This window comes from Dipodomys ordii, unplaced genomic scaffold, assembly GCF_000151885.1.
Source record: "Dipodomys ordii isolate 6190 unplaced genomic scaffold, Dord_2.0 Scaffold7, whole genome shotgun sequence".
Taxonomy (NCBI): domain Eukaryota; kingdom Metazoa; phylum Chordata; class Mammalia; order Rodentia; family Heteromyidae; genus Dipodomys; species Dipodomys ordii.
This window is the reverse complement of record NW_012267223.1, coordinates 2,796,270-2,823,705: the sequence shown is the minus strand read 5'-3', so window position 1 is coordinate 2,823,705 and position 27,436 is coordinate 2,796,270. Positions and strand designations below refer to the sequence as shown.

Genomic DNA, 27,436 nt, shown 5'->3' with positions numbered 1-27,436 from the left:
GAGGGGAGGGTGACCGTTTGCCAAGGGCCAGGCTGCTCCACCTGTGGACCTCACAGCTCAGGGACCCTGGGAGCCTCGTAGCATTCGGTCAGGCTCCCAGTTCCCACCCTACCTGCCCATCTGCCTCCCGTGGGCTCCTGGAGGGCCCTAGGGGCTGTGTGCGGGCAGAGTGTGACCATCGGTCTGAAGGATTGAGCTGCTGGGCGTCACGGGGGCCCCTCTGCCCCTCACCCCCAGCGGCTGGACTGGGGAGTGGCCGTTCTGCAGCTGCGTTCTTCCTGGACTTGTTCTCCGTCTGGGCCTGGGAATTGCTGGAGGGTGCCAGGTGTGGTGGAGACGGCGACTCCACAGTGCTAGGAGCCCATGGAGTCCATGTGTGGGGAGACAATGAGGCCAGAAAGCCTCGGGGGGAGGGGCACTGGGGTTCAGTGGCTTTCGTTTGTTTTGGTTTGGTTTGGTTTTTGGCGGTACTAGGGTTTGGGACTTAGGGACGTTGTGTTAGCTCAGTCTACTTGGCTGGCACTCTACCACATGCGCCATGCCTCTAGCCCAGATATTGACCACTTATTGTTGGGATGGTGTCACTGACTTCTGTTCAAGCTGGCTGTGAACCATGATTTTCCCAATCAGCCTCCTGAGTAGTTAGGATTACAGGCACGAGCCACTGGGGCCTTTTGTACAAGTTTTTTTTTTTTCCAGTGCCAGGGCTTGAATTCGCGACCTCACACTCTGGCTTAGCTTTTTTGTTCAAGGCTGGTGCTCTACCACTTGAGACACACCTCCACTTCCAGCTTTTGGGTAGCTAATTGGAGATAAGAGTCTCATGGAGTTTTCTTCCCTGGGCTGGTTCTATGATCCTCAGATCTCAGCCTCCTGCGTACCTAGGATTACAGGTGTGAGCCACCGACTCCTGGCTTGAGAGTGAATTTACCTTTTCATACCTCCAGGATACGGAACTATTTATTTTTTTTGTATTGTGTAGTGTCTGATGTGTGTAGAACTATATGTGAAGTGATGTCCAGCCAGCACCAAGGCCCTGTGTCCACCTCTCCGGTCCCTCCCCCAGCCTCCTACTCTCTCGCTCTGAGAAACATCTAACTCAAATTGTGTTTTTTCTTTGTTTCTTAAAAAAGCAAATCAGCTTTTCTCATACTTGTTTTCCCAAAGACAATAGGTAGTTTGGTAGCACCTTGTTTTATAGTTTGGTTTGGAACTTGGTAAAAATAGTTTCTGCTGGGGCTGGCGGTGGTGGTGCACTTTTGTCATCCTAGCTACTTGGGAGGCAGAGATAGGAGAATCAGGGTTCAAGGCCAGTCTGGGCAAAAGTTAGCAAGATCCCGTCTCAAAACCCGAGCTAGGCATCCTGTCTCAAAACCTGAGCTAGGCATACTGGTACAGGTAAATGGTTCTAGCAGCTCTGAAAGAGCGGTGGTCTGAGGCTATCCCCGGGAGAGCGTATCAGAAACAAACTAAAGCAAACAATGAGCTGGTTGTGAGGTCCTGAGTTTCAACCCAAGGGTGGGGGGGAATGGCATCTATTGTATGTAGTCTCTGGTACATGCCTCTTTCACTCACTTTGTTTCTGAGGCATATCCATGTTATTGTGTGTTATGTTTGTTAATTGTTTCACTACTATATAATGTTACATGAATATACATTATCTGTACTATAACAGAATATACATAATTGTTTGTTAGTGTTTCCCAGCGGGGGGTATTTTCCCTGCTTTATCATTATTATTATTTTAACACTGAGTGCTGCCATGGATATTCATGTACTTGTTTCCTATACCAGGGTTTCACAGATCAATTGCACGATTTGTCCCCGGGCTGGGAGCTGTCTCTGAATTGTTGGTGCTGAACTCACACCGTGATTTAGTGCAACTGCCCAGGGACAAATCCTTTAAATGAATGCATCTGAGAGACAAATGGCTCCATTGATCCGGTTTCTCTGGGGTATAGAATTATGTGCGTACTAGCTGGGGTTTGAACTGTGTGAAAATCCAATGTTGCCAGACAATGTCAAACCTGTTTTCCAACATGACTGGGCATTCACGGCCCCGACAGTGTAGCTCCCACTGCGTGCCACATCCCCATCAGCGTTGGGATCGCCACACGTCTGCCAACCCTAACCTGCCTTTCCTGACACCCGCTGGGGCTGAGCAGGCAGTCAAATGGTTATATTCCATTGCTCTATCTACCTGTCTATCCTGGGGCTTGAACTCAGGATCTGGGTGCTGTCCCTGAGATTTTTTGCACAAGGCTAATACTTTCCTACTTAAGCCATATCTCCACTCTAGTTTTTCTGGTCAGTAATTGGAGATAAGAGTCTCCCAGACCTTTCATAAGTGGGCTGGATTCAAATCAGGATCCTCAGATCTCAGCCTCCTGAGTAGCCAGAATTACAAGCATAAGCCTGACTCTTATTTATTTTTTTGGCAGTACTAGGATTTGAACTCAGGGCCTTGTGCTTACAAGGCAGGTATTCTACCACCAGGGCCATGCCCCTGGCCCTTTTTGTTGCGTTGCTTGTTTTCGAGATAAGTGTGCTTCTGGACTGTGATCTTCCTCCTACTTTACACATCCAGTATCTGGGATGTCTGGCGTGGACCACCACACCAGCTTGAGATGGAGTCTCTGGGACTTTTGAGCTCAGGCTGCACAGGAATCATGATCATCCAATCTCAGACTCCTCCTCAGGTGAGGATGACAGGTGCCGACCTCTGACCCTGGCTAGTGTCTCTTGTAGAAAGGTCTTTATCCTGTCCCCAGGCTCTGAGCACCCAGGAAGGTGCTGAGGGGGGACGTCTGCGATCCCGGGGCACTGGCTCAGCTGGTTCAGTTCTTCCTGGGGTCCCCCCCAGTAACCCAGGCAGAGTGAACAGGGAGAGGAGGAGGCTGGGCCTGGGGTGTATTGCGGAGGGGCCTTTACATGCAGTACAGTCTGAAAGTTTCCACTCCTGAAATCTACGTGGCTGGAGTGATTCTTGGTGTGGGCTAGTCTGGGGCTGCTTGGAAGGGGAGAAAGTGGGAATGTCTAGTGGGGGGACACAGGGCCACACGGTGCAGGTGGGCACAGGTTACAAGAGCAGATGCCAACTGTGAAGCAGCCCCTCCATCTTTGCTGGCTAATGTCACCTGGGCTGTCAGGGCCCCGATGGGAGCTGTCCGCAATGTGGTGCTGAAACCACAGACACACTCCCAGGTCTGGGAGAGGCAAAGGGGACATCCGGGCATAGTGTGTGTGTGTGTGTGTGTGTGTGTGTGTGTGTGTGTGTGTGTGTGTGTACACTGCCCCTGTGTATGCATGCATGTGCATCCCCATGCACACACAGGCATGCACACACACCCCTCCCCACGTGTCACAGGGAACCAGCCATCTTCCCCAAGGCATCCCTTCCTGCCAGACTCCTGCAGATCTGAACTTGCAGCAGGGGTCGGGGAGGGGCCCCTGGGGTCTGACATGGCAGCTGGATAAGTGGACAGCCCGGGGCTGTGCTCAGATGCCCTGGCCCTTGGTCCCCTGGGTGGTGTATGTGCGAATGAGCCTCATGCTCAGACAGGGCAGAACGGTGTAAACAGCTCAGCCCCCTCGGGGGACATGCCCAGAAAAGTGCTTTCTAAATCTGTTAGCAGATACAGTGAAAAAAACAGCCAAAAGAAGAAAACAACAAAACCACCCCTCCCCAGAGCTCCAAGGTTAAGAGCAGCAGCCATGTGGAAATGTCCGGGGGGGGGCAGGACTCCAGCTGGGACAGAGCACGCCCCCACCCACTTCCTCATGATCCTTAGACTCCCCCCCAGTGCTTGAGCCTGGCTTTGAGCATCTCTGATCTCATTGATCTGGGGCAGGCCCAAGGATCAACCCTCATACTTGCTTCCTTGTGATTCTGGTATGCACCAAAGGTCAAGAACTGGAAAGCCAGGCCCCGGGGGTTCACACCTTTGATCCTAGCTTCTCAGGAGGCTGAGATCTGAGGATTGGGGTTTGAAGCCAACCCAAGAGACTCTTATCTCCAATTAACCACCAAAAAGCAAGAAGTGGAAGTGTAGCTCATGTGGTTGAGTGCCAGCCTTGATTGTAGAAGCTAAGGGACAGTGCGAAGGCCCTGAGTTCAAGCCCTAGTAACAAGAAAGAGTGGGGGGAGGAGGGAAGGAAGGAAGGAAGGAAGGAAGGAAGGAAGGAAGGAAGGAAGGAAGGAAGGAGAGGAACGCAGGAGATGAAGACTCAGCCTCTGGAGCAAGCCTCTCCCTCCCTTGGCTGATACAGGATGGCATTTGGGGGGGGGAGGTAAGGGGTGATGGGGGAGGGACAGGACAAAGACATGGCTTGTTCGTTTGTTGTCCCTACACAGATGTTGCCAGCAGGTATCTTGGCCACCGGCTCACAAGTCTGGACGGCTGAGCTGGCTTTTCTCTGTTCCTCGTGTTTTGGTGTTTTAATTAACCGGCTCACTGGAGGGAGGTTTGGAGCAACTGGCAGACTCCACACCTGGCTTTCTCGGGAGGGAGGTGGCGTGTGGGTACTATGCCCCGCGACAAGGCTGCAGTGACCCCATGTCAGACATCCCCTCACGCGGCCGGCCCGGCCTGCGTGGAGGAGATAGGAAGCCCGGGCCCCTGCGTCGCCGCCGCCTCCCCAGATGTGGCCCTCAATGGCGGCGTTCATGGTGGGCGTTTGAACCTTTGAAAGAAAAGCTTCTGCCTTCTCTCTTCAGAGAGTCAGCTGGGCTCATCAATTTTATTTGCATAATTTCAAGCATCATTAATAGTACATGGCATGAGGAGAAATGACTGAGCTCTCCCTCTATCCATGAGTGAAATTGGGTTTAGTAGAAAATTAGTTGACTTAAGTGCCACATGACGGGAACTTGAGAGAGAAATATTGAAATAAGGGGACCAGGAGGAAAAACTTGTCTGTCAAGTGTACCAGGCTAGGATTTGATCTTATCCACTCGACACAGTTTTCTGGGTGCTTGGGATTTCTTATTCTTTTCTTTCTTTTTTCTTTTTGCATTACTAGGGATTGAACTCGGGGCCTCACACTTACTAGCTAGGCACTCTACCACTTTACCATTTGAGCCATACCTCCAACCCCCTTTGAGTTGGTTACTTTATTATTATTATTATTATTTGTCAGTTGTGGGTCTTGAATTCTGGGCCTGGGCGCTTTCTCTCAGCTCTTCAGCTCAAGGTCAGCACTCTACCACTTGAGCCACAGCCCCCGCTTCTGGTTTTCTGGTGGTTCATGGGAGATAAAAGTCTCAGAGGCGGGCTGGGGAGATGGCTCAGTGGAAGAGTGCTTGCCTTGCATGCATGAGGCCCTGGGTTCAATTCCTCAGCACCACATAAGAAAAAAGAAAAAAGCCGGAAGTGGCGCTGTGGCTCAAGTGGTAGAGCGCTAGCCTTGAGCTGAAGAGCTGAGGGCAGTACCCAGGCCCAGAGTTCAGGCCCACGACTGGACCCAAAAAAAAGAAAAAAAAAGTCTCAGAGGCTTCCTTGCCGAAAGGCTTTGAACGGTGATCCTCCGATCTCAGCCTCCTGAGTCGCTAGGATGACAGGCGTGAGCCCCCAGCGCCCGGCTCCCTGGGCTTTTGAGACTGACCCAGTGCCCCTGGCCCAGCTCCCCTCAGGGAACTCCAGAGGGATCACCGCTTCAGCCCAGATCACACAAAGCCCTTCCTGTGTTTGTGTAAGTCCTTGCAGGGCAGGTTCCGAAAAAAGGTTGTGGAACTGGACAGAACAGCCAGAGCTGCTATGCAACATTCCCTGTGAACTGCCAATGCCAGGCCCAGTAGCCGGGAAGAAGAGCGGGGCCTGGCCTGGCCGGTTCTGACAGCCCGGGGGCTGTAGAGCTCCCCGCGGGCCACGGCAGGCTCCGTGTGGGCTCGAGAGAAGCCATGGGGGTGGCGGCATCACCAGGCGGGGTGATAGATACAAAGCCTCTGGTCTGCAAGCAGATGCAGCGGTCCCTTCTTCCAGCAGCCGGGCCCGGCGGGGTCCGAGGCTCTACTCTGCTCTCCTGGGGGCCCCAGCCCTATTCTTAGCCCCGATCTTGCTTACCAGGAGAGAGAACGCTGGGCAAGAAAGCCTCAGTCTTGGATGAGGTCCAGGGTGGAGACACACGGCTCCCTCGAGTTCCTTGCTGCTTCCATGGTCACTGTGGCTAGGAGGGGTTGGGGGTAGATGTGCTCCCAGCTGCCTTGGCACCCCCCTCTCCTCTGACCCACTTACTCCTCCTCCTTGGGGGAGCTGATCTCAGCTGTGGTCCAGGATTCTCTTAGAGGAGAGCAGAGCTGCTTCCTCATCTGCCATCCCCACCCCGAGCTGCCTGCCGGCTCATTAATGCGCAGGTAAATCTCCAGGCCCTTCCTCCCCACCGCCGTGGAGCTCTGAGGAACAGACAGTGGCCTGCTCTGGCCGTGGGCCAAGGCTGTGTTCATGAAGCTCAGGAGGGGGGGCAAGGGATGGGGGCACAGAACCATGAGACTGCCCCAGCTGTGTGTGCCCAGCAGGGAGAAGCAGGTGCAGAGATGGGGGGGGGGGCTGAGCCACCCATCTTTGAGCACTTTGTAGGAAATCATTTTAATGAGGTCCTTCCTACACAAAAGAGGGAGGAGGGGGGCTCTGTGTGTGTGTGTATATATGTGTGTGTGTGTGTGTGTGTGTGTGTGTGTGTGTGTGTGAGAGAGAGAGAGAGAGAGAGAGAGAGAATCGTTTGTTTCAAGATTTGATCTCTACCTGGAGAGATGATTTCTAGCCACAAACCGAAGGCACAGGGAGAAATAAAACCAGGGAATTTTTCGCACAGACGAGAGGGCAGAGCGTCATTACCCAGACCCCGGGTCCAGCGAGGGCCCAAGGCCAGTGGGTGGGGAGGTCCTGACCCCCGGGAATTTTACCTTGTGTCAGAATTTAGCATGGCGGGTCCTAGCTGAGGACAGATTTATTTTCTTTTTTTCCTTTTCTCTTTATTTTTTTTTAATGGCCCAAATTAGGGCTTGAACTCAGGGCTTGGTGCTCTCGCTTAGCTTTTGTGCTGTCGTTCAAAGTTGGTGGCTCTACCATTTGAGCCACAGCTCTACGTTCAGCTTTCGGGTGGTTCATTGGAGGTAGGAGTCTCTCAGATTTGGCTACCAGTGCTGGCTTCGAACCGGGATCCTCAGTAGATAGGACTACAGGCGGGAGCCACTGGCACCCTGCCAGATCTCGTGGTTTTGCCCTGGCCAGCCTGGGATGATGACCTTCCTGTCTTGAAGCTGGGATTCCAAGCATGTGCCCCCTCACCCAGCCCAGACTGGAAAGTCTTCCACGAATCACCTCTCGTCCTTCCGGTGGGCCAGAGTCTCCTCACCAGTTCTTGGGGGGGCTCCGTGGTCCTCCCTTCACCTGCCCCGGTGAAGGGTCCACAGGGGCCGTGCCCTGGTCCAAGGAGCTTGCAGTCTCTGGAGGGAGCCTGGGGTGGGGTGGGCGGGGCCTCCCCAGCCCGCTTTGGCTGGAGCTTGTTGGGATGTGTTTTCTTCGGTTCTCACCCATCACTTAGTGTAAGATTGCCCGTGAGAGCAAAGCTGAATCACAGGTGATAAACGGCCGGGGCCGCGGCGCGTGCAGCCGCTCTCTGGTACCGTGAGCAGGGAGACCTGCGGCCTCATGCAGAGAAGTCAGTCACCTGCAACTGGAACTCCTGGCCGCTCCAGGGTGGGGCCCCCTGGGAGGCAGACACAGGGGTACCTCACACTCTCCTCCCTGCCGCGGGCCACTCACCGCACAGCGCGCAGAGCGGCTGGCCCGCTCATCATGGCGTTCCCTGGAGTTGGTGCTGCGCTGTGAAGCCCGTCCCGAGCACTGCAGAGACGGTTGCGATCACCTTCTGTTCTCAGCCCTGAAACCTCCAATGGGACCCGGCCCTGCTCTCAAGGAGCCTGTAATTGGGAGGTGGTGATTGAGGACAGGGTCCGGGTGTGTCCAAGGAGGAGATGGAGCAAAGGGGGCGGGGGGGGGGGGGGGGGGACACTGAGGAGGGAAGCATCCAGGGAAGGCTTCCCGGAAGAGGAGGCTATGTGTGAGAATCTAGATGTGAGAAGACCTTCCAGGCAATGGCACAGCATGTGGAGGAGGGATTCGAGAGGAACTTTCCTGAACTTTGGCGGGACCTGCTCTCTGGGAGGCAGAGCGGGAGGCGTCTGTCCCGTTTGCCTTAGCTGGATGGCAGCTGGGCTGGCTCACGCTCTTCTCCCTGAGCTGAAGCGTTCTGGTTTTGTCAAGATGTTGACTGCTTTCCGAGCAGGTGCAGGCATGGCCACTCCCAGATGCAGGTGCCAGGCGCCCTGTTGAGGTGGGGCCTCCCTCCCTGCCCTGGGCCTGGCACAAAGCCTCATCTTAGTGATGCATGCGTGTCCCTCCTCCAGCCCCGCCTTGCCCGCCCCTGCTCATTCCCGGCCCACCCACACGGGGTCCTGGGCCTCCCAGAGAGGTCACGTGTGGGTTCAGGAGGCCATGGGGAACCTGGGAGAGGCTCTGCACCCCAGGGACACACTCACAGGGTCGCCGTGTCGAAAGGCCTGCGTGATCGGATCGGATCGGGGTGTCTGGAGGACCAAAGAGCAGGTTGTGTGCAGATCGGGGGCCTGTCAGCCAGGGGCAGGGTTAGCCACGGGTCTGTGGATTCAGGGATCCGCACGGCAGCAGCATGGCTCACGTGGAACAGCAGAACAGCGCCGTGGCTCCTGGCTTCCGGGACCCTGTGTCAGGGGCGTTTTACTTGCCATAAGCACCAGAAATGAGGGTGTAGATGTTGGGGACCGGCCCAGGTTGGCTGCAGTGTGGGACCTGGGACCCCACTGCCTGGGCTCCACCCCCAGGTCCGCTCCTTCCCTGCTGCTGTGTGTGAGCCCGGTGAATGACTGCCCCCTCTGCTTCCTGTCAAGGGGAGGAAGATGGGGAGGGCCTGATCCACAGGGGGCTGCTAAGATGCCAGAGTTGAACTCCGTGGGATGCATACAGCATGGCGTGTGGGTTCAACCCAGAGCCGTGGGGCCTGTGGGGGCCACGGAAAACCAATGAAGGGGTCTCCCAGAGAGCATGCCCTGCGGCCACCCGCCTGTCCTCCAGGGTCCAGGACTGGGCCGGGGTCAGGGGCGTGGTGGGGAAGGCGGGTCAACCAAGGAAGATGGACCCACGCTGCCCAGAAAACGTGGGGAGAGCAGATGTGGGGAGCTCTTCCAGATGCACCGGCAACCCCCCCAAATCCGGGAGCATGCGCACACCCAGCCCACAGCGCAGCTCCCCCCCACCCCCCAGTACTTTTCCACCTGGCCTGAGTTATTTCCGGGACACAACCATGGCATCTCGTCCGCCGTGGCTCCTGGACACCAGTGGATCCAAGTCCTCGTCAGAGCCGCCACTGCCTTGAGCTGCCATCCACACTGCCGGACCCTGGAGGAGGGGGAAGCATTCAGGCTTCTCCCCTCTCCTCTTCCCCCACTCCCCTCCCACCCTCCACGCCACCTCCCCTCACCCCAGCTCCCGTAGCTCCCTCCCCTCCTTTGGAGGGCCTCCCTCCTCCAGCAAACACTTGGGAATGTACGTGTGCTCTCTCCCGTGGCTCTCATGGGGTTCAGTCCTGGCACCCAACACGTGTGTAGGAAGGTGTGCTGAACGCAATGAGCCAGGCCACGGGCAAGGAGGGCTGGGAAGCCGCCCGCCTTGGGGCAGACTTCACGGCTGTGTGCCCAGGGCCCCACGCTGCTCTCTGGCCCACCCGGCCCTGCAGGCGGAGCTGGGGTTGCGGTGGTGGAAGGCTTCCCCCCCTGTGGGGTTTGGGAGGCTAGACAGGAGGGGCTGGGGCTCCTTGGGGCGGTGCTCAGCTCCCTCCGCCCTGCGGGAGCCGCCCTGAACTCCCCTCCCTCCACACACCAGGGGAGGGCTGGCTGAGCCGCCAGTTGGGCTTCTGGGGCTCAGACTCTGATGGACTCTTCTCTCAGTAACTTAGGGGTGCCGCCAGGCCGGGGGAGCTGCCCGCTCACCATGCCGCTGCCCTTCGACCTCATCTACACCGATTACCATGGCCTGCAGCAGATGAAGCAGCACATGGGGCTCTCCTTCAAGAAGTACCGGTGAGGCCTGGGAAAGGGGCCAGGAAGGTGGCTCAGTGGTAGAGTGCTTGCCTCGCATGCATGAGGCCCTGGGTTTGATTCCTCAGCACCACATAGCAGAAAAAACCAGAAGTGGCGCTGTGGCTCAAGTGGTAGAGCACTTGCCTTGAGCTGAAGAGCTGAGGGACAGCGCCCAGACCCCCATCTGCCCCGCTCTGTCCTCCCAGCCCATGTTTCATCTCATCCAGTCCTACCTTGGGGTAACTTAGAAGACCGCCAGCCCAGAGCGGGGGGGGGGGGGAGGCAGCACCCTTCCCCTCCCCCAGGCTGTGAGCTCTCCATGGAGGCCTCGGGCGGCCTGGGCCCTGCCTGATCCCCCTTGCAGCTGGAGAAAGCCCCGTGCCATTGCACCCAGCCTGTGGCTGGCTGGCTGGGGGTTGAATCTCGCCCGGAGCCTGCTATTCATTATGCTTCCTGCTTCCCACTGACTGGCCCTGGTGATTGTATTAGGGGGGAGAAGTGACAGGCAGCCTTATTGCTTTTATTATTAAAGCTCCATCTCCATGCGGCGTGCTCTTCCCCCCCCCCCAATCTGCTGACCTCAGCACACTGGAGCAGCGATCTGGGTTCTAGCAAAGGACACGGGAGCCGGGCAGCTTCCTGTGGGGGTGTCTCCAAAGGCCAAGCCAGGGCCGGATGTGCAGGAGTGTAGGGGGAGTTCTGGGCTCTGGGGTGGCCGATCCCACAGGAGCAAGGTCTTCAGCATGGGGCAGAGCTGGAGGATTCCAGCCCTGTGTCCCACATCTTCCACTACCCTCCCACAGCCTCTCCCCACCCCGAGAGTCCCACGGGGGACCCCAGGGGTGGCAGGGGACCCCTAAGCAGTTCCTTCCTCACTGGCTAGTGGCTACTTCTGAGCATGGATCAGGGGGTCCAAGGCTATGGTGGAGCCATGACACCCTGGGAGTCTGGGCTGGGACAGATGGTCACTGACACAGAGAGGTTAAGGCCCTTGCTGTGGTCACACAGACGGCCATGTCTGAGCCCAGGCACCGCCCTGACCTAGCCGCCCTCTCTGGTCACAGTGCCCATGGTGGGGGCACAGCCTCCCCCCCAGGGACCGCACACCCGTGTGTGACCTGGTTCACGGGCCCCGGGGACAGGTGCCGGATCCGGGTCATTGACACCTTCGGAACGGAGCCAGCGTACAATCACGAGGAGTATGCGACGCTGCACGGCTACCGGACCAACTGGGGCTACTGGAACCTGAACCCCAAGCAGTTTATGACCATGTTCCGTGAGTGCTGGGCACGGCGGGAGGCGGGAGCCCCCCCTCCCGCCCCCGGGGGCCTGGGAGCACGCAGGAGGCCGGGCCTCCTTCCCCCAGGATCGGTGGGGGCATGCAGCCTGCCAGGCCCAGTACCCCATCCCTTCAGCCAGCCCCCCAAGTCAGAGGCTGCCCAGGATAGGGCCGGGTGGGGGAACTCACAGGGCAGTCACGGAGGGGCTGCTGGAGTGAACCAGAAAACATGGGCAGGAGTGAAGGGAGTAATGGCTTTCTAAGCAGAACAGGTGGTGAAGACGATGTGGAAATACCTAGAAGGTTCTAGAAATTCGAGGCCTCAGGAAGGGTCCAGTACTGGGGATAATGGGAAGTGAGGCCCATGCCGGGGTGGCCGGAGTCTGGAGTAGAATCTACAGACAGAGGCCTTCAGGCCAGACTGCTGGAGAGCTGGGCACCAGTGATTTGTAATGAGACTCTGAAATACACAGGCACCTTTTTAATGTTTTCTGGCAGTACCCGGATTTGAACTTCGGGCCTGCCAGGCAGATGTTATGGCACGTGAGCCGTGCCCCCGTCCTTTTAGTTATTTCTCATACATAGAGTCTTGAGTTTTTACTTGGGCCCGGCTTTGGACTTGGATCCTCCTGTTTATGCTTCTCGTTTACCCGGGACCACAGCCATCTACCGCCACGTTCAGCTATTGGCTGATAGCTTTTTGCTCCAACTGGCCTGGAACTGTGATCCTCCTGATCTCAGGTTCCTTAGCAGCTGGGATTATAGGCTTGAGCTGGTGTTCCTGGCCTTGACCAACCCACTTAAGTATAGCATACTGACAATGATTTAGCGTCTGTGTGCGCACGCGCGTGCGCTGGTACTGGGCTTGAACCCAGGGCTTCATGCTCTCAGCTTTTGCATTCACGGTTGATGCTCTGCCACTTGAGCCACACCTCCAGCCCTTCCTAGCTTCTTGCTGGTTAATTGGAGCTCAGAGTCTCACAGGTTTGCCTGGCCTAGGCTGGCTCTTAGGTTCAGTCCTCAGATCTCAGCCACCTGAGTAGCTAGGGCTGCAGGCGTGAGCCACCGTGCCCGGCTCAGCCGGCCTTTTCTTGGCTGGAGAGCCGGTTCTCGAGGGCCAGTGGAGGGTGCCGAGCCCCGCGGCTCCGGCTGCAGTCCATCAGCTGTCACATTCCGCAGTTAGCTCCTCCGCTTTCGCAGCACCCCGCCAGCACATCAGATTTTCGGTTCTTTGAAGGCTTTAGGTCAGGAAGGCAGATAAACACCCTGGCTAGAACTGTATCTAAATTAAGAGCAAAGTAGGTTCTGAGCAGAGTCTCCAGGCACTTGCTGGGAAGAAAAGCACATGATCTTTATTTAGCCTGTCAAGCGCTGGCCTCTCTTCTGAGTGCCAAGAATGTTCTTTTTAATTCTAGGTTCTAGGCTGCATTGAAGGTGTGTGTGGCTCTGTGTGTGTGTTAATGGAAATGCCTGAGTAATGGCTTGATTAGCTCCCAGAAGGGTAGGGAAGGTAGAGAAGGTTTGTGAGAAAACGGTGGCTCAGAGAGGTAGAGTACTCTGCCTGAAGTCACACAGCTTTCTGAGCACCAGACTTCCTCCTCAGAGTCTGTTGCAAAGTTGCAAGAGGCTTCTCACTGTGCTGAGTGGGGGAGGGGGGTCACAGGGGACTGGGTTTTGGAAGGAAAGGGTTTAGAGGGGAAAGGAGGGGGTTTCTCTGGGTAGGGGTGAGGAAAAGCTGGAGCTGGAGCCTTGGGTACTGAGCACACCTAGAAGGAAAGGGGTGGGATAGGAGGCCCGTAAGTCAGTCCTGGGGGGCCGGGAGCAGAGGACTAGGGTCTTTCAAGGAAAGTTCTGGAGCTTGCATTTAGGGTTTACTGTAGATGTTAGTGCTAGAGCATGTCACGGAGGAGAAGCAAATGTGTTTTGAGACAAGAAGTCTCACCATGCAACCCAGGCCGGCCTCGAACTCATAACCCTCCTGCCTCAGCCCCTGGGTGCTGGGATTACAGGCATGAACCCAACACCAGGTTTGAGAACATGATTGTGGAGGCATGTTTTCCTGGCCAACTGCAGATGGCGGGGGGGGGGGAGGAAGGGGGGTAGTGGAGGTCACATACACCCCGGCTGGCTTTAAACGGCGATCCTCAGATCTCAGCCTCCTGAGTAGCTAAGATGACAGGCGTGAGCCACCAATTCATAAACCAAGCTGAGTAAAGGCATCTATTCCAGTGTATCAGTGATTGCTGTATGTACTTATTTCCCTGATGGATGATGAGCCCGTTTTTTTTTTTCTCTAAAAAACAAAACACCAGTACGACTTTTTGTCTTCATCTTTCTGGAGCCTGTGTGGATCCTCAGAGAATGTTAATTGGTTGAATAAATCCCAGAGGGGAAGGGGTGCGGCGAGAAAGAGAGCTGAGCTCACCAGTGTTCATGACTCAGAATCTGAGAAGGAATTTTCTTGCACATTTTTTTTTCTGCCTAGCTGGCTGATTGCCAGGTTGGGGGGGGGGCACGCAGGGTTGGGGGGGTGTTGGACGGGGACACTGGCTGCCTGGGTCTCTCTAGGCCTTACCCCTGCCCTGTCCCCAGAGCTTCTTGCTTAATGGTCCCAGTGAGATTTTAATTGGTTGCCATCTTTCCCTGTCCCACTCCCAGTAGTTTAGCTAATTGCGTTCTAAATCTGTCTGTTCTAGTAGGGTTGGTGGAATGAAGATGCATTTCCTGATGGCTCTTCAGCCAGGCCAAAAGACAGGGAAACAGCGGAGACAGAGAGGCTAGGGCAGTGGAGACCACGCCTACTGCTGGTGGCCACACCCCAGAGGGGAGGGAGAGCGTGGGGAGGCAGCCAATGGGCTGGGAGCATCTGACGCCCTCCTGGGGCCTCTGTCTGGGTTGGGCGGAGCCTCTTTGGACAGCAGAGCTGGCCTTGCCCCAGCCCCCCACAGGCAGGAGTTCAAGCAAGAGAAGGGGTGGTTTCTCTAACCAGTGAAGGCCATTCTTAACAGTGATTCTTTCAGAACTTTTGGGGAGCGGTGGGGCACTTGCATGGTAACCAGCCTCCCCCCTTTTATTTTTGCTGGTCCTGGGGTTTGAGCTCAGGGCCTGGGCGCTGTCCCTGAGTCTCTTTGTGTTCAAGGATAGCACTCTACTGCTTGATCCATAGGGCCACTTCTGGCTGTTTCTCAATAGTTAATTGGAGATACGAATCTCACAGACTCTCCTGCCAGAACTAGCTTTGAACTGGGATCCTCAGCTCTCAGCCTCCTGAGTAGCTAGGATTACCAGCGTGAGCCACCGGCGCCCGGCTCCCCTTTCCTAATATATCCCAGACATAGCTCAGGACTCCCTGCGGGCCTTCAGGGGTGGTGTGACCACACCGAATCTACCCGTGTGATTAGCACATTTGTCCCAATCTGAGAAGCGTTAAAATGTGGATGACGTGCACCTGACGTGGGGAAATGGGTTTGTCATCCAGATTGTGCTGAGCAACGGAGACTATGTGGTTGATTTCAACCCTTGCTCCTCGCATCTCTTCTGTGTAGCCTGGTAGGCGCAGCGTAATTGGATTCAATAAATACTTAATTTGAAGTCTAAGCACTTAGAGGGCAGGGACTTGGTGCCTTGCTGGCATAAGACCTCACCCCTGCTGTGACTGAGTAGATTTGGCACAAGCCAGGAGGGAAGGGGATGAGGACACAAAACACGGGGGATTCCGGGGCGGATCAGAAGGCCCGTGCAGGGCCCGCACTGTCGCAGAGGCTGCGGCACAGCAGGTGGAACCCGAGGGCTTGTGGATCCCAAGAGCCCTCTAGGAGGAGGGGACAGCGCAGGCAGCTCTGCGGCAGAATAGGAGTTGAGGAGTTTGTCAGCCAAGGAGAGGAGGGAGACGCCATCCAGGCAGACACGTGTTGAGAGATGTCGTCGGTCCTCCCTGCCCAAGGCCCTTGCGATGACGCTGGGGACCCAGAAGGACCCAGGGAGTTGCCGCCTTCCTGTCTTTCAGAACAGATAAACACGTAATATAAAGTCTGCACATAATGCACCAGGACTGTGGTGGAGGGGAAGGGAGCGGTGAGCGACGGGGGTGGGAGGGGGACCCTAGCATAGCCCTCTGCTCAGGGCCACGCAGGTTTGTGGGGGGCTCCGGGGTGTGGGGTGTGCCGCACAGGAGGTACCTGGTAGGATGAGCCGAAGTGGGTGTAACGGGGATGGAGCTGGAGGAAGGCACCCTCCGGATTGAGGAAGGGAGGGCCCCCAAGACGGAACTACAGTTCCGGCCGGGTCATGTGGGCCCTGGGCCTCAGTTTCCTCAATCTGGTAACCCCCTTCCCTTCCGCGTGGTCGGGCTGCAGCGCACACCCCGGACAACTCCTTCATGGGCTTCGTGTCAGAGGAGCTCAACGAGACCGAGAAGCAGCTCATCAAAGGCGGCAAGGCCAGCAACATGGCCGTGGTGTATGGCAAGGAGGCCAGTATCTGGAAGGTGAGCATGGGCCGTGGCTACCAAGGTGCCCGCCACGCCCATGCCAGGGAGGCCACGCCCACTGCCGGTGCCGCACCCGTCCGTAAGGGCCACGCCCCCACCCGTGCAGCCACTCAGACTACTGATGTACCAGTTGGACCACGCCCACACAACGTTCGGGCCACGCCCCTCACAGGCCAGCCACTCCCCACCAGGGCAGGGCCAGCTCAGCAGCAGGAAGCTGCTGGATCCCTCCCTGCACTAGGTCCCCAGCACCTCCTTCCAGAACCAGCTTCCGTGTGCCCTGTGCGATTGATTGAAAATGTCCCCCGCATCCCCAACTGCCATTTAAAGACCCCCCCCAGCCCCGAAGCCCACACTTGTCCCTCTCTGCCCCCGTTTATAGTCAACTCAGATGATTACTTATTGGAGGACTAACCTTCCAACCCTCCGTCCAAGAACAGATCAATAAGTGATGGGAGTTTCAGAAGAGGGGCTGGGGGGGGGGTCCATGGGAGGAGAGAGGGGTCTCTGGAAAGCCTGCATGGGGTGATGCCTGCTAACTGCCCGGCACTAACCGGCTCTCTCTCCTCTGTTCCCTGTGCTCCCCTGGTGATGAGGCAGCTACAGGTATGGAAACGGTTTGTCTGGCGCCCTTGGCCTCTCTAACGGCAGCTGGGTGGGGGGGTCTCCCTTGGCGGTTCTCATCCTGGGTGGACCAAGGTGGGGAGAGGGGGTACTCTCTGGGAGGGGAGAGGCAGCTTCCCACTGGTCAGAGTCTGTTTGGCATGACCACAGAGCAGCGGCTCAGAAGGACAGAGGTCAATAATAGACCTGCTAACAGGAGACTGGGTGGTACCTATGCCCCACATCAGGCCAGTTACATGACCATCTAATGTAATAATTGCTTCTGATTTACTGATCAGGGTTAGACCCAAATGTCACAGGAAACTCACGAATTAGTGATTTAAACATGCCTTGAAGTCAAGAGATGGTGTTCTTGATCATTAGTCATCATGTGGTCGAACCAGTGCTTACAGGACTCAGCCGTGTGCCCGGCTCATCCTGGGCTCTCTGTGGAAGAAGGAGAGAAGCGAGATTGGGGGAGGGGGAGTGTATCTTATAGAGGGCACCGAGGCAGCGGCCAGGCCAGGGTCTAGTGCTCCCATGTGCCCTCCCCCTTACTTGGCCTTTCCACTGCTGTGGTAGTGACTGTCACCATGACCATGTGACCCCTGAGCATGTGCAAGTCTCAACTGTGTCTTGTCTGTCATCTTTGGGATAAATGCCCATTGGTGGCATCACCCCATGAGAGATGATTCTTGCAGATGTCCGTCATGATGGCTGTCGGTGGGGGCAAGAGGGAGGGAGAGCTGGAAGTCTTGGGCTGGGGAGGGTGAAGTAGGAGGTCACTGAACACACTGCTCACGCCTGTCATCCTAGCTACTCAGGAGGCTGAGATCTGAGGATCACAGTTCAAAGCCAGCCTGGGCAGGAGGGTCTGTGAGACTCTTATCTCCAATTAACTACTAGAAAAACTGGAAGTGGAGCTGTAGCTCAAGTGGCAGAGCGCTCACCTTGAGCTGAAGAGCTGAGGGACAGCGCCCAGGCCCAGAGTTCAAGCCCCACAACTGGCAAAAAAAAAAAAAGCTGGAAGTTATGGCTCAAGTGGTAGAATGCTAGCCCAAAGAGCTCAGGGACAATATCCAGGCCCTGAGTTCAAGTAATAGGACCAGCGCTCGCTCTCTCTCTCTCTCTCTCTCTCTCACACACACACACACACACACACACACACACACAGTGGGTTGAATATATAGTAAAGACAGATGTTGTTTGGGGAAACTTGAAACTTACCCTCTTATATCAAGTGACCTGTGTTCCGCACCTGGTCAGCCATTTGTATCTGTGGCTTCCACATCCACAGATCTAACCAACTACAGATGGAGGAAGTATTTGAAAAAATACTTTTCTGTACTGAAAAATGAACAGTTTTTCCCTGGTCATCCCCTGGACAATATGGAGGCGATGTGAAGTATGAGGGACTGTGTCTGGTGTGTACATTTTGTGTTTCAGTGGATTCTGCCTCCTGGAACCTGTGACCCTAGATATAGAAGGGCAGAGGCCTAGAATATGAACCCACTGGTGTGCGTGGGTGCACATGCCTATGAGTGTGTGTGTTTTAAACAAAATTCATATCCGGGCACCAATGGCTCATGCTGTAATCCTAGCTATTCAGGAGGCTGAGATCTGAGAATAGTGGTTTAAAGCCAGCCCAGGCAGGAAAGACTGTGAGACTCTTATCTCCAATGAACGACTAAAAAGCCAGAAACTGTGGCTCAAGTGGTAGAGTGTTAGCCATGAGCAAGAAAGGGCTCTGAGACAGTGAGTGCCCAGGCCCTGAGTTCAAGCACCAGGACTAGGAACAGCAACAATAAAAAAGGAATCATAGGTTGTTACCCTGCATACGAAGGCCTGAGGAAGGTACTAGAAACTTAGCAGGTGCTAATGGGAATGATGAGGAACGTGAACGGAGATTCTGCAACATGGCCTTCACACCTTGCACACTTGATTTGATTTTTTTCCTCCTGGTTCTGGGACTTGAACTCTGGGCCTGGGCACTGCCCTTAAGCTGCTTTTTGCTCAAGACTAGTGCTCTACCACTTGAGCCACAGTAGCACTTTGGGCTCTTTCTGTGATTAGTTGGAGATAAGAGTCTCACAGACTTTCCTGCCTGGCCTGTCTTTGAACTGTGACCCTCAGATCTCAGCCTCCTGAGTAGCTAGGATTGCAGGCATGAGTCACCAGTGCCCAGCTTGGTTTGGCTTTTTTTCACTGCATAATCTAGTTTTATAAGTCATGTTGTTGTTTTTTTTCTTGTTTGGCCACGGTCTTGAACTCAGGGCTTGAGCCATAGCTCTACTTCTGCCTTTTTGGTGGTTTGTTGGAGATAAGAGTCTCATGGACTTTCCTGCCTGGGCTAACTTTGAACCATGATCCTCAGATCTTAGTCTCCTGAGTTGCTAAGATCACCAGCTTGAGCCACTGGGGCCCTGTGTGCACCCCTGTGTTACCCCGATGGCAGGAGCACACTGTCTGCACCCTGGTAGTTGTAGAATGGGTCGTGAGGTCAGGCATCATGTCTGCTAACTTAGCTCTTCTTTTCCATGTCTTTGGTTATTTCCCACTGAAGTTTAGAATTGACATCTACAGCAAAGCTTGCTGGGATTTTGTTTAGCATATCATGGGTTAATTTTTTTGAGTACTGGAAAATTAATATGATTAAATTATAGAAATAATTTGATTTTGAAGATCATGCCTTTTGTTTCCAGAGAGGATTTCTTTTTACTCTTGGCTGGTACTAAGGCCCTAGAAGCACACATATTTGTGTGTGCACCTGGTCAGTTTAAACAATTACAGTGATTGAACCAACTGTAAATATATTAGGTTCTACAAGAGCCACTCTAGTTCTGGTCTGTCTTTCTTCTAGATAAGTCTGTAGGTTTTTAATCCAAAGTACTAATTCAAGGATCCCCTGAAAAAGATGAAAGAAGTGGGTGGATGGATGACTGCATGGATGGATGGATGGATGAGTATATGAATGGATGAGGACATGGGTGGGTGGGTAGGTAGCTGGATAATTGGATGGGTAGATAGGGAGATGGATAGATGGATAAGTGGGTAGATGAATGGATGGGTGATAAATGGACGGGTGGATGGATGATGGGTGGATGGATGAATAAGTAGGTTGATAGATAAATGGACGGATGGATGAGTGGGCGGGTGGAGGGGCAGCTGGCTAAGTGGGGGGATAGATGGATAAGTGGGTGGATGCTTGGAGGGGTGTACAGAGCACTGGGCTCCAGAGAGCCCCACAACTCCCCAGTAGTCCAGTGGTCACCAGGGATAAGAGGAGGCCCAGGGCTGGGAAGGTGGCTCAGTGGTAGAGCGCTTGCCTTGCATGCTCGAGGCCCTGGGTTCGATTCCTCAGCACCACATAAGCAAAAAGAAAAAAGCCGGAAGTGGCGCTGTGGCTCAAGTGGTAGAGCACTAGCCTTGAGCTGAAGAGCTTAGGGACAGTGCTCAAGCCCAGAGTTCAGGCCCCATGACCGGACCTCCCCCCCAAAAAAAGAGGAGGCCCAGCAGCTCCTCTTGGATCTATTTGAACACTGGTGCTGTTGGGCTCCTTTGGAAAAACAGCTCTTCCACAGCTAAAAAAATAACCAAAGCCTCTGGGCTCATCCAGGCCTTGCAGAAGACCAGAGGAGAGGTGTCCCCAGGGACCATACAGTGTGCCACGGCCCTGGCGCCCCATCTTCTGACACCCCCTCCCGAGATCAGGGCTATCTGCTCTACCAGCTTTGCCTTCTGAGCTCGGCTTGAGGCTTCACCTTGTCCTCCGTCTCCTCCAGGGGAAGGAGAAATTCCTAAACATCCTCAACAAGTACATGGAGGTCCATGGCACTGTGTACTACGACAGCCAGCGGCCACCCGAAGTCCCGGCCTTCGTGAAGAACCACGGCCTCCTGCCACAGCCGGAGTTCCAGCAGCTGCTGCGCAAGGCCAAAGTGAGTCCCCGCTGCCTGCCCCAGCCCGGCCGCCTGCCTAGCCCGCCAGCCAGCCACAGCCGCCTGCCTAGTCCCACCCCAGGTCCTGCCGGCCTGCCACTTCCACGGTTTCCCTCAGCGTGCCCTGCCACCCCAGGGCACCCATGAGGCATCCTGCCGGCAGGGAGGCCCTTGAATGGAAGAGAAGGGCTTGCTGGCCTGCCATAGTCAGGGCCATCTTTACTGTCCCCGTGGTTTCCTGTGAGTGCCCTCTCCCCCCCCCAGCCTTGCCCTCACGGACTGACCTTGTGCCACCTGGCTGTCTCAGCTCTTCATAGGGTTCGGCTTCCCCTACGAGGGCCCAGCCCCCCTGGAGGCCATCGCCAATGGCTGCATCTTCCTGCAGTCCCGGTTCAGCCCTCCGCACAGCTCCCTCAACCATGAGTTCTTTCGAGGCAAACCCACCTCCAGGGAGGTGAGTGCCAGGGTTCCAGCCGGGACTGGGGACTCCAAGGTGTGGGGAAGGGGAGAAGAGGCACCCGGCTGGGAGGGCCTTCCCTCAGTCCCGCCCAGCTCGGGCACAGGGAGAAGCAGCCACCTGTCTGCCTCGCCAGGTCTTCTCCCAGCATCCCTACGCAGAGAACTTCATCGGCAAGCCCCACGTGTGGACCGTGGATTACAACAACTCGGAGGAGTTTGAAGCGGCCATCAAGGCCATCATGAAGACCCAGGTGAGCCTCAGACCCGGTCACCGCCACCCACTGCGGGGCTTCATCAGATATTAGCAAATGGAAGCCAGTGCTCGGCCTTGCAGGCCTGGCTTGGCAAAGGAGTCCGCCTCTCTCCTCATCCGTCTCCTCCAAGCTGGCACTGTGCTGGGCCTGAAGGGGGAAGGGGCAGGAAGGGGCTGATCAGTTATGAAAAAGCAGGGGGAGGTGATGTCCACTGCCTTCCCACCATCCCTTCTCTCTGTCCTCCTGGCTTTCTGCATCCCACGATTCAACTCTCCTGCCCTGGCATGAGCCGCCGTGTCAGCAGGAGACAGTTAGACACATGGCATGCAGCCTTCGTTTGGGAATGAGTTGTTATCGTTCTTTTTTCAGAACGAATGAAATACCTGCTGGGCACCAGTGGCTCATGCCTGTAAGTCTAGCTACTCAGGAAGCTGGGATCTGGAGATCAAGGTTTGAAGCCAGCCCTAAGCAGGAAAGTCCCTGAGACTAACAACTCCAGTTAACCAGAAAACAAAACAAAAGTGGAGCTGTGACTCAAGTGATAGAGGGCCAGCCTTGAGCAAAAAGAGCTAAGGAACAGCACGCTAGCCTTGAATTCAAGTCCAAGTACTAGCGTGCGAGCACACATATACCCACACGTACACACACACACACACACGTACACACACACACGCACACACACACACACACATCAGTTTATAATGTAAAATACATTGTAAATCATTAATATTTTATAACTAGAAAAAATATTTTATAATCAGAAAATAATTAAGTTCCAGTGCAGCCATGAGCTATGTTCAAAGTGAAGGAGCAGTGATGGATTTTTTTCCTTCCTTCCTTCTTTCCTTCCTTCCTCCCTCTTTCCCTTCCTCCCCCCTCTCTTCTCTTTCTTTCTTTTTCTCTCTCGCTGGTCCTGGGGCTTGAACTCTGGACCTGGGCACTGTCCCTAACTTTGGGCCTGGGCACTGTCCCTGAGCCACAGCACCACCCCTGGCCTTTTCTAAGTAGTGTATTGGAAATAAGAGTCTCACAGACTTTCCTGCTTGTGCCAGCTTTGAACTGTGATCCTCCGATCTCAGCCTCCTGCGTAGCTAGGATTACAGGTGTGAGCCACTGATACCTGGCTTTGGGGGCAGTGACTTCTAAGAGTTATTTAGTCCTGTCTGACTTGGAGCTGCCCTTGGTCCCTCCTCAAATGCTCCACGTCTTGGGCAGGACGCAGGCAGGGCTGAGGATGTGTTTTTTACTCCACAATCATTTTCTGAGCTTCTGGTGCTGGGCACCAGGGACTCAGTGCCAGGCAACCCCAAGGTACCCACAGTCGCCTGCAAAGAAGAGAAATGGGAAGTGAGGACTCGGGTGCTAGTCTGGTCCTGGGATGGGAAGAAAGAAGGCTGGGCTTCCAGGAGCCACTGATGAATGTGGTCCTGTCACAGGAAGGGGGGCCTGAAAGGGGCTGGGCAGGAGAAGGGGGTCGGGCCAGGGGAAGGGGCTGGGCCGGGGAAAGGGGGCGCCTCAGCCCCTGAGGAGAGCTGGGCTCTACAAAGGAGAGAGGTGCCCAGAAACTGCAAGAGAGCTGGGCAGGATGAGGCCAGCACACAGTGCGCAGAGTGCAGGACTTCCTGGGTCCTGAGTGTGTCCTTGAGTCGCCCTGGAGGGGATACTGAGCAACAGCACTCCACCTGAGTAGTGGGCCAGGTAGCAGGGTGGCTGACCCCCTGGGCTGGGCCAACCAGCTCTCCGCCCAGTCCTGGTGTGGTGGGCACCCCAGCACCAGCTCCCCCCTGCCCCATGCTTCTGCCCGTCTCTCCCACAGGTAGACCCCTACCTGCCCTATGAGTACACCTGCCAGGGAATGCTGGAGCGGATCCACGCCTACATCCAGCACCAGGTGGGGGCGCCCTCTGTTGCCTGCCTTGGAGCATGAGGTTTCCACCCCAAACCGCCCAGACCCCACTTGCAGCTGGGTCAGTTCCCGGCGTGCAGTCGGCATAAACTACCGTACCCAGAAAACAGCTCGGCCCCACACCCCACGAAGGGGTGCAGACAGGCAGACGTGTGTCAGCCCAGAGAACACGTGTGCTCGGGGATGGGGTCCCGCTTCAGAGCCCCGACCCCCCACCCCCACCTTGGCCCGGAAACACAGCAGTGCACACGCTTCACTCTTTAGCAGTTTGGTAACAAGCTGGGCACAGAGGGGCATGCCTGCAATCTCAAAACTCAGGAGGCTGAGGCAGAGGAGCACAAGTTCCAGGCTGGCCTAGGTCACATAGGGAGATTCTGTCTCAAGACAAGTTTGGCAACTGAATAAGTGGGGCATACAGGAGTCCCCTGCCCCGAGGCCCCATTTCCCTGACGAGCTGGTAAGTCAGGTGGGGAGTGAGGTCTCTGTCCTGGGGAAGGGAGAAAGGCTTACATGGCAGGCGGGTTCAAAGCTGCTCTCTTCCGGGCTCAGAATGCCACACAATGAGATCTGGGAGGGAGGCTGGAGGTGACCTACCTGCCATCCAAGTCCTGGCCCTGCCCTGCTCTCCCTGTGCCCAGTCACCTTCGGGGACAAGTCCATGACACTCACAGAATAGCATGTTCTGGGGCCTGGGGCCTCTGGAGCTGAGCCTGGGGGTCATCCCAAGGCCCAGGCCCCACTGTGGATGGGGATTATGGGTAGAGGACCTGAGCCTAATCCAAACATTGAGGCAGAGCAGAGCAGAGCAGACATCTTGCAGACAGCTTGGAGTTCAAGGCCTACCTCTGCTCCCCAGCCCTGAACAGCTACCCTGACCTCTGAGCCTCCGTTCCTCCCTGCGGGATACTTGGGGGGGGGGTTCCTGTGGGAGTCCTGTGGGAGGCCATAGTGAAACAATGCATGAGGCTGTGTGGTTTTCCGGAAGTGCCCAGTAGTGGCTGGTCCCGCCGCAGGAGCTGGGGACATCTGTGTGTCCTCGCCTCTAACTCTGCTCTCCTCCTGCCAGGACTTTTGTGCAGCCCCTGCCCCTGCTTCTCCAGGGTCCCACCCTGCACAGAGCCTCTTTGTGCTGGCCCCCAATGCCACTCACCTCGAGTGGGCCCTGAATGCCAGCTCGGTCCCTGGGGCCTGGCCCCCTCCACACTCCCTACGGGCCTGGCTGGCCGCTCCCGGGAAAGCCTGCACCGATGCCTGCCTGGACCGAGGGCTGATCTGCGAGCCCTCCTTCTTCCCCTTCCTCAACAGCCAGGAAGCCTTCCTCAAGTGAGTGGCGCCCCCTCTTGCCTGGCCCCCTTGTGGTATTCCCTGCTCCCCAAACCCCAGCCTCAGTCCCCATCCCCCAGCCCGGCTGGAGATATTCAATGTTTTCCAGTCAGGAAGGATGGAGAAGGTGAATTCACGTCACACCCCTCCCCTCCAGGCAGAGCCCAGACAGCCAGGGGTGTTGCCCCCAGCCATGCCCTGCCATGCCCCACCCTGCCTTCACCCACTCTGTGGCCGTGGGCCTCTGCTGGCTGGTGTGCAAACTGCCAAAAGCATCTCCCCTGTGGGCTCCGGGGTGCCCCAACCTCTCCAGGGTGCTGTCTTCCTCTCTGACGTCCCCAGTCACGGGGCAGGGTGGTAGTGCCGGGCTGGGAACAGCATCTGGTGATGCTGGTGACACTGGTGACGCCCTGGCAGGCTGCAGGTGCCCTGCGACAGCACGGAGAGCGAGATGCACCACCTGTACCCAGCCCTGGCCCAGCCCGGCCAGGAGTGCTACCTGCAGAAGGAGCCGCTGCTCTTCAGCTGCGCCGGCGCCAGCACCAAGTACGAGCGGCTCTGCCCCTGCCGAGACTTCCTCAAGGGCCAGGTGGCCTTGTGCCAGGGCTGCCTGTGAGGCCTCCAGGATCTACCTGCCTGCGCCGCCCGGGGTCGCGGGAAAAGCACCAGCACCTTCCAAGCTCCAGCCGGGATTCCCGGGCCGGGAGCGCCCTTCCCTGGTCAGGAACCGGCCCAGGAGTGGAGGCCGTGGGGCCTCCACTACCACCAGTCTACCCCAGGAGGGTCCTCGTCCTCACCCAGGCCCGGCGGTGAAGAAGACGGGCGCCCAGAGCTCCATCGCCCATCAGGTGGTCAGAAGCCACCGGTGCAAGGCGGGATCCGGACCAGATGGACAAAGGGCCCTGGCAGATCTGGGGCTCAGGTGGCCCTGACTTGCCGGAGGAGCCGAGGGGACCGTGTCGCGCCCCCCCTCGCGCCCCCGTTCACGCAGGGCGGGCCGGGGCCCTGCCTGCTCAGAGGGGACCTGGATGTGAGGCTCTTACTGCGCAGGCGGCCTAGAGGACCGAGCCAGGCCTCCTCTTAGCTTCCCGCGCCCCTCTGCGCTGGGGATCGCAGTTGGGGTTCAGAGGTCACCCAGGCCCTAGCTGGCTTGTCTTCCTCTCCTGCTTGTTCCAACTGTGCGTTCGGGCTGCTCTGGAAACCCACCCTGGCATGACCAGCGCTTCAGGGGCCTGAGCGGGGAGGGCCGGAAATGTCCACAGCCGAGCCGCGCCCCTCCGCCCTGGCCCCGCCCCTCTGTCCTGGCCCCGCCCCTCTGCCTCGGCCCCGCCCCTCCACCCTAGCCTCGCCCCCTCTGCCTTGGCCTCGGCTCCACCCTAGCGCCGCCAACCGGCCACACCTCCCCACGTCGGCCCCGCCCCTCCACCCTAGCCCTGCCCCCTGCCTTGGCCTCGGCTCCACCCTAGTGCCCCCCCACCAACCGGCCACACCTCCCCACGTCGGCCCCGCCCCTCCACCCTAGCCCCGCCCCTCCACCCTAGCCCCGCCCCTCCGCCCTAGCCCCGCCCCTCTGCCCTAGCCCCGCCAATTGGCCACGCCTCGGCCTTGGCCACGCCCCGCCCAAGAGGCTTCCACCCCAGAAGTCAGGCTCTGGATCCCCCCAGCCCCACCCCCTCCCCATCCTTTGCAGGCCGGGCTGGCCACGGCGCATCCTCCCGTGGCCCTCGGAGATGTTTCCGCTTGCCCGAGGCCCCGGGAGCTTCCACACCGTCCGTAGTGCGTCCCCTGTCCCCCCTTCCGGTTCCTCTAACCTCAGCCCACCTCCGTGTGGCATGCCCGCCCCGGCCCCAGGTGCTCCACACGCCCAGAGCCTGTGGGGCTCTGGCCAGACCGCCACCAACACTGCCACCCAGCCTGCCCACTGAGAACGGGCCGGCTGGACCCTCCCCCCAGGAGGCAGCTGGGGGCCCTGCGCGACGGAGGAGGGCTGAGCCCTGGCTGGGGGGGGAGATGGGGGGCAGAAGGCCTGGCCGGGCCCTGCGGCCCCCAGAAGGCTCTCCTTCCCAAGGACCTGGCCTGTTGGGGGAAAGCAATAGAGATACTCTTTTCTCTCTCTCTTTTTTTAAAGATTTATTTCTTGAAATAATAAATATTTTATTGGGATGTGAGATGCAGAAGATCAACCGGGTCTCTTCTTCTCTTCCTGGGGTCCCCAGGGCTGGCCCAGCATGAGCGGTAGAGAGCTGGGCCCCACAACCTTTGGAGCTGGGCTCCTGCCGGCCTCCAGCCAGCTGCGGCCATGGGAGAAGGGAAGAAAGCACAGAGCAAGTGAGCAGCGGTGGCTTTCCCGCTGACTGCCCTTGGGGGTGGGGTGCATTGGGCTGAGAATTTGACAAATGAGTTGTCACTTCATGTATTCTGGTAAGTGCTATCATCTCTGCATTTTCCGGTTGAGAAAGCAGAGACACGGGGAGTTTAAGCAACTGGCCAAGGTCACACAGCTTACACAGTGGGAGGGGAGGGCCCTTCAAAGCTGCTTGGTGAAGTCACCCACCCAGCCGAGTGACTGGCAGGTGCTTGTAGCCTCAGATGGCCCTGCGTTTGAGGCACCCCACCAATACAGGCTTCCTTCCAGCCAAGGGCTCTCAATGGGGGAGGGGTCAATTGTATGGCTTCCCGCTTCCTGAGACGATGGCACTGTCCACCTGGCAGCAAGATGGTACTGGCCAGATGAGCCAGTAGAGTGCCCTCTGGCTGTGTAGAATGGTTGGGCCTAAAGCTTCTCAGTGTCTGAGCATCTCAGCCTGCGGCCTTTCTCAGTCACCTGGCTCTGAGCTCTAAACCCAGGCCCTGGGCTCTACCCCGCTCAGCAACCTGTGGGGTTGCGGGTAGGGGGTGGCATCCTGCCGCAAGGCCAGGGGTCTTCTCCTTCCTGGGAGCCCAGTGCGGCTCAGACCTGCTGTGTTGCTTGCCAGTGGTGTCTGCAGTTCCCTAAAGAGCTTTCCAGTGAGCAAGCCGGAAGTAGGGCTCTGGCATCAGCCCTCCCCTGATACCCACATTTAAAGAGCAGC

At 56.9% G+C, this 27,436-nt stretch overlaps 1 protein-coding gene across 2 annotated transcripts in view; it reads left to right on the top strand.

The window, feature by feature from the left end:
- Mgat5b (mannosyl (alpha-1,6-)-glycoprotein beta-1,6-N-acetyl-glucosaminyltransferase, isozyme B) overlaps positions 1-25,046 on the top strand; it is a 44,074-nt gene extending 19,028 nt beyond the window's left edge. The window contains exons 9-18 of one of the 2 annotated variants that reach the window (XM_013037794.1): positions 9,983-10,114; positions 11,257-11,390; positions 15,749-15,879; positions 16,483-16,488; positions 20,268-20,423; positions 20,731-20,877; positions 21,017-21,133; positions 22,953-23,027; positions 24,109-24,365; positions 24,783-24,981. In XM_013037794.1, the coding sequence (XP_012893248.1) occupies positions 9,983-10,114; positions 11,257-11,390; positions 15,749-15,879; positions 16,483-16,488; positions 20,268-20,423; positions 20,731-20,877; positions 21,017-21,133; positions 22,953-23,027; positions 24,109-24,365; positions 24,783-24,981 (1,354 nt within the window). Of the gene's footprint in view, positions 1-9,982; positions 10,115-11,256; positions 11,391-15,748; positions 15,880-16,482; positions 16,489-20,267; positions 20,424-20,730; positions 20,878-21,016; positions 21,134-22,952; positions 23,028-24,108; positions 24,366-24,782 lie in introns of both variants that reach the window. The other variant, XM_013037795.1, reaches the window with a different exon arrangement.
- The last annotated feature ends 2,390 nt before the right edge of the window (positions 25,047-27,436 follow it).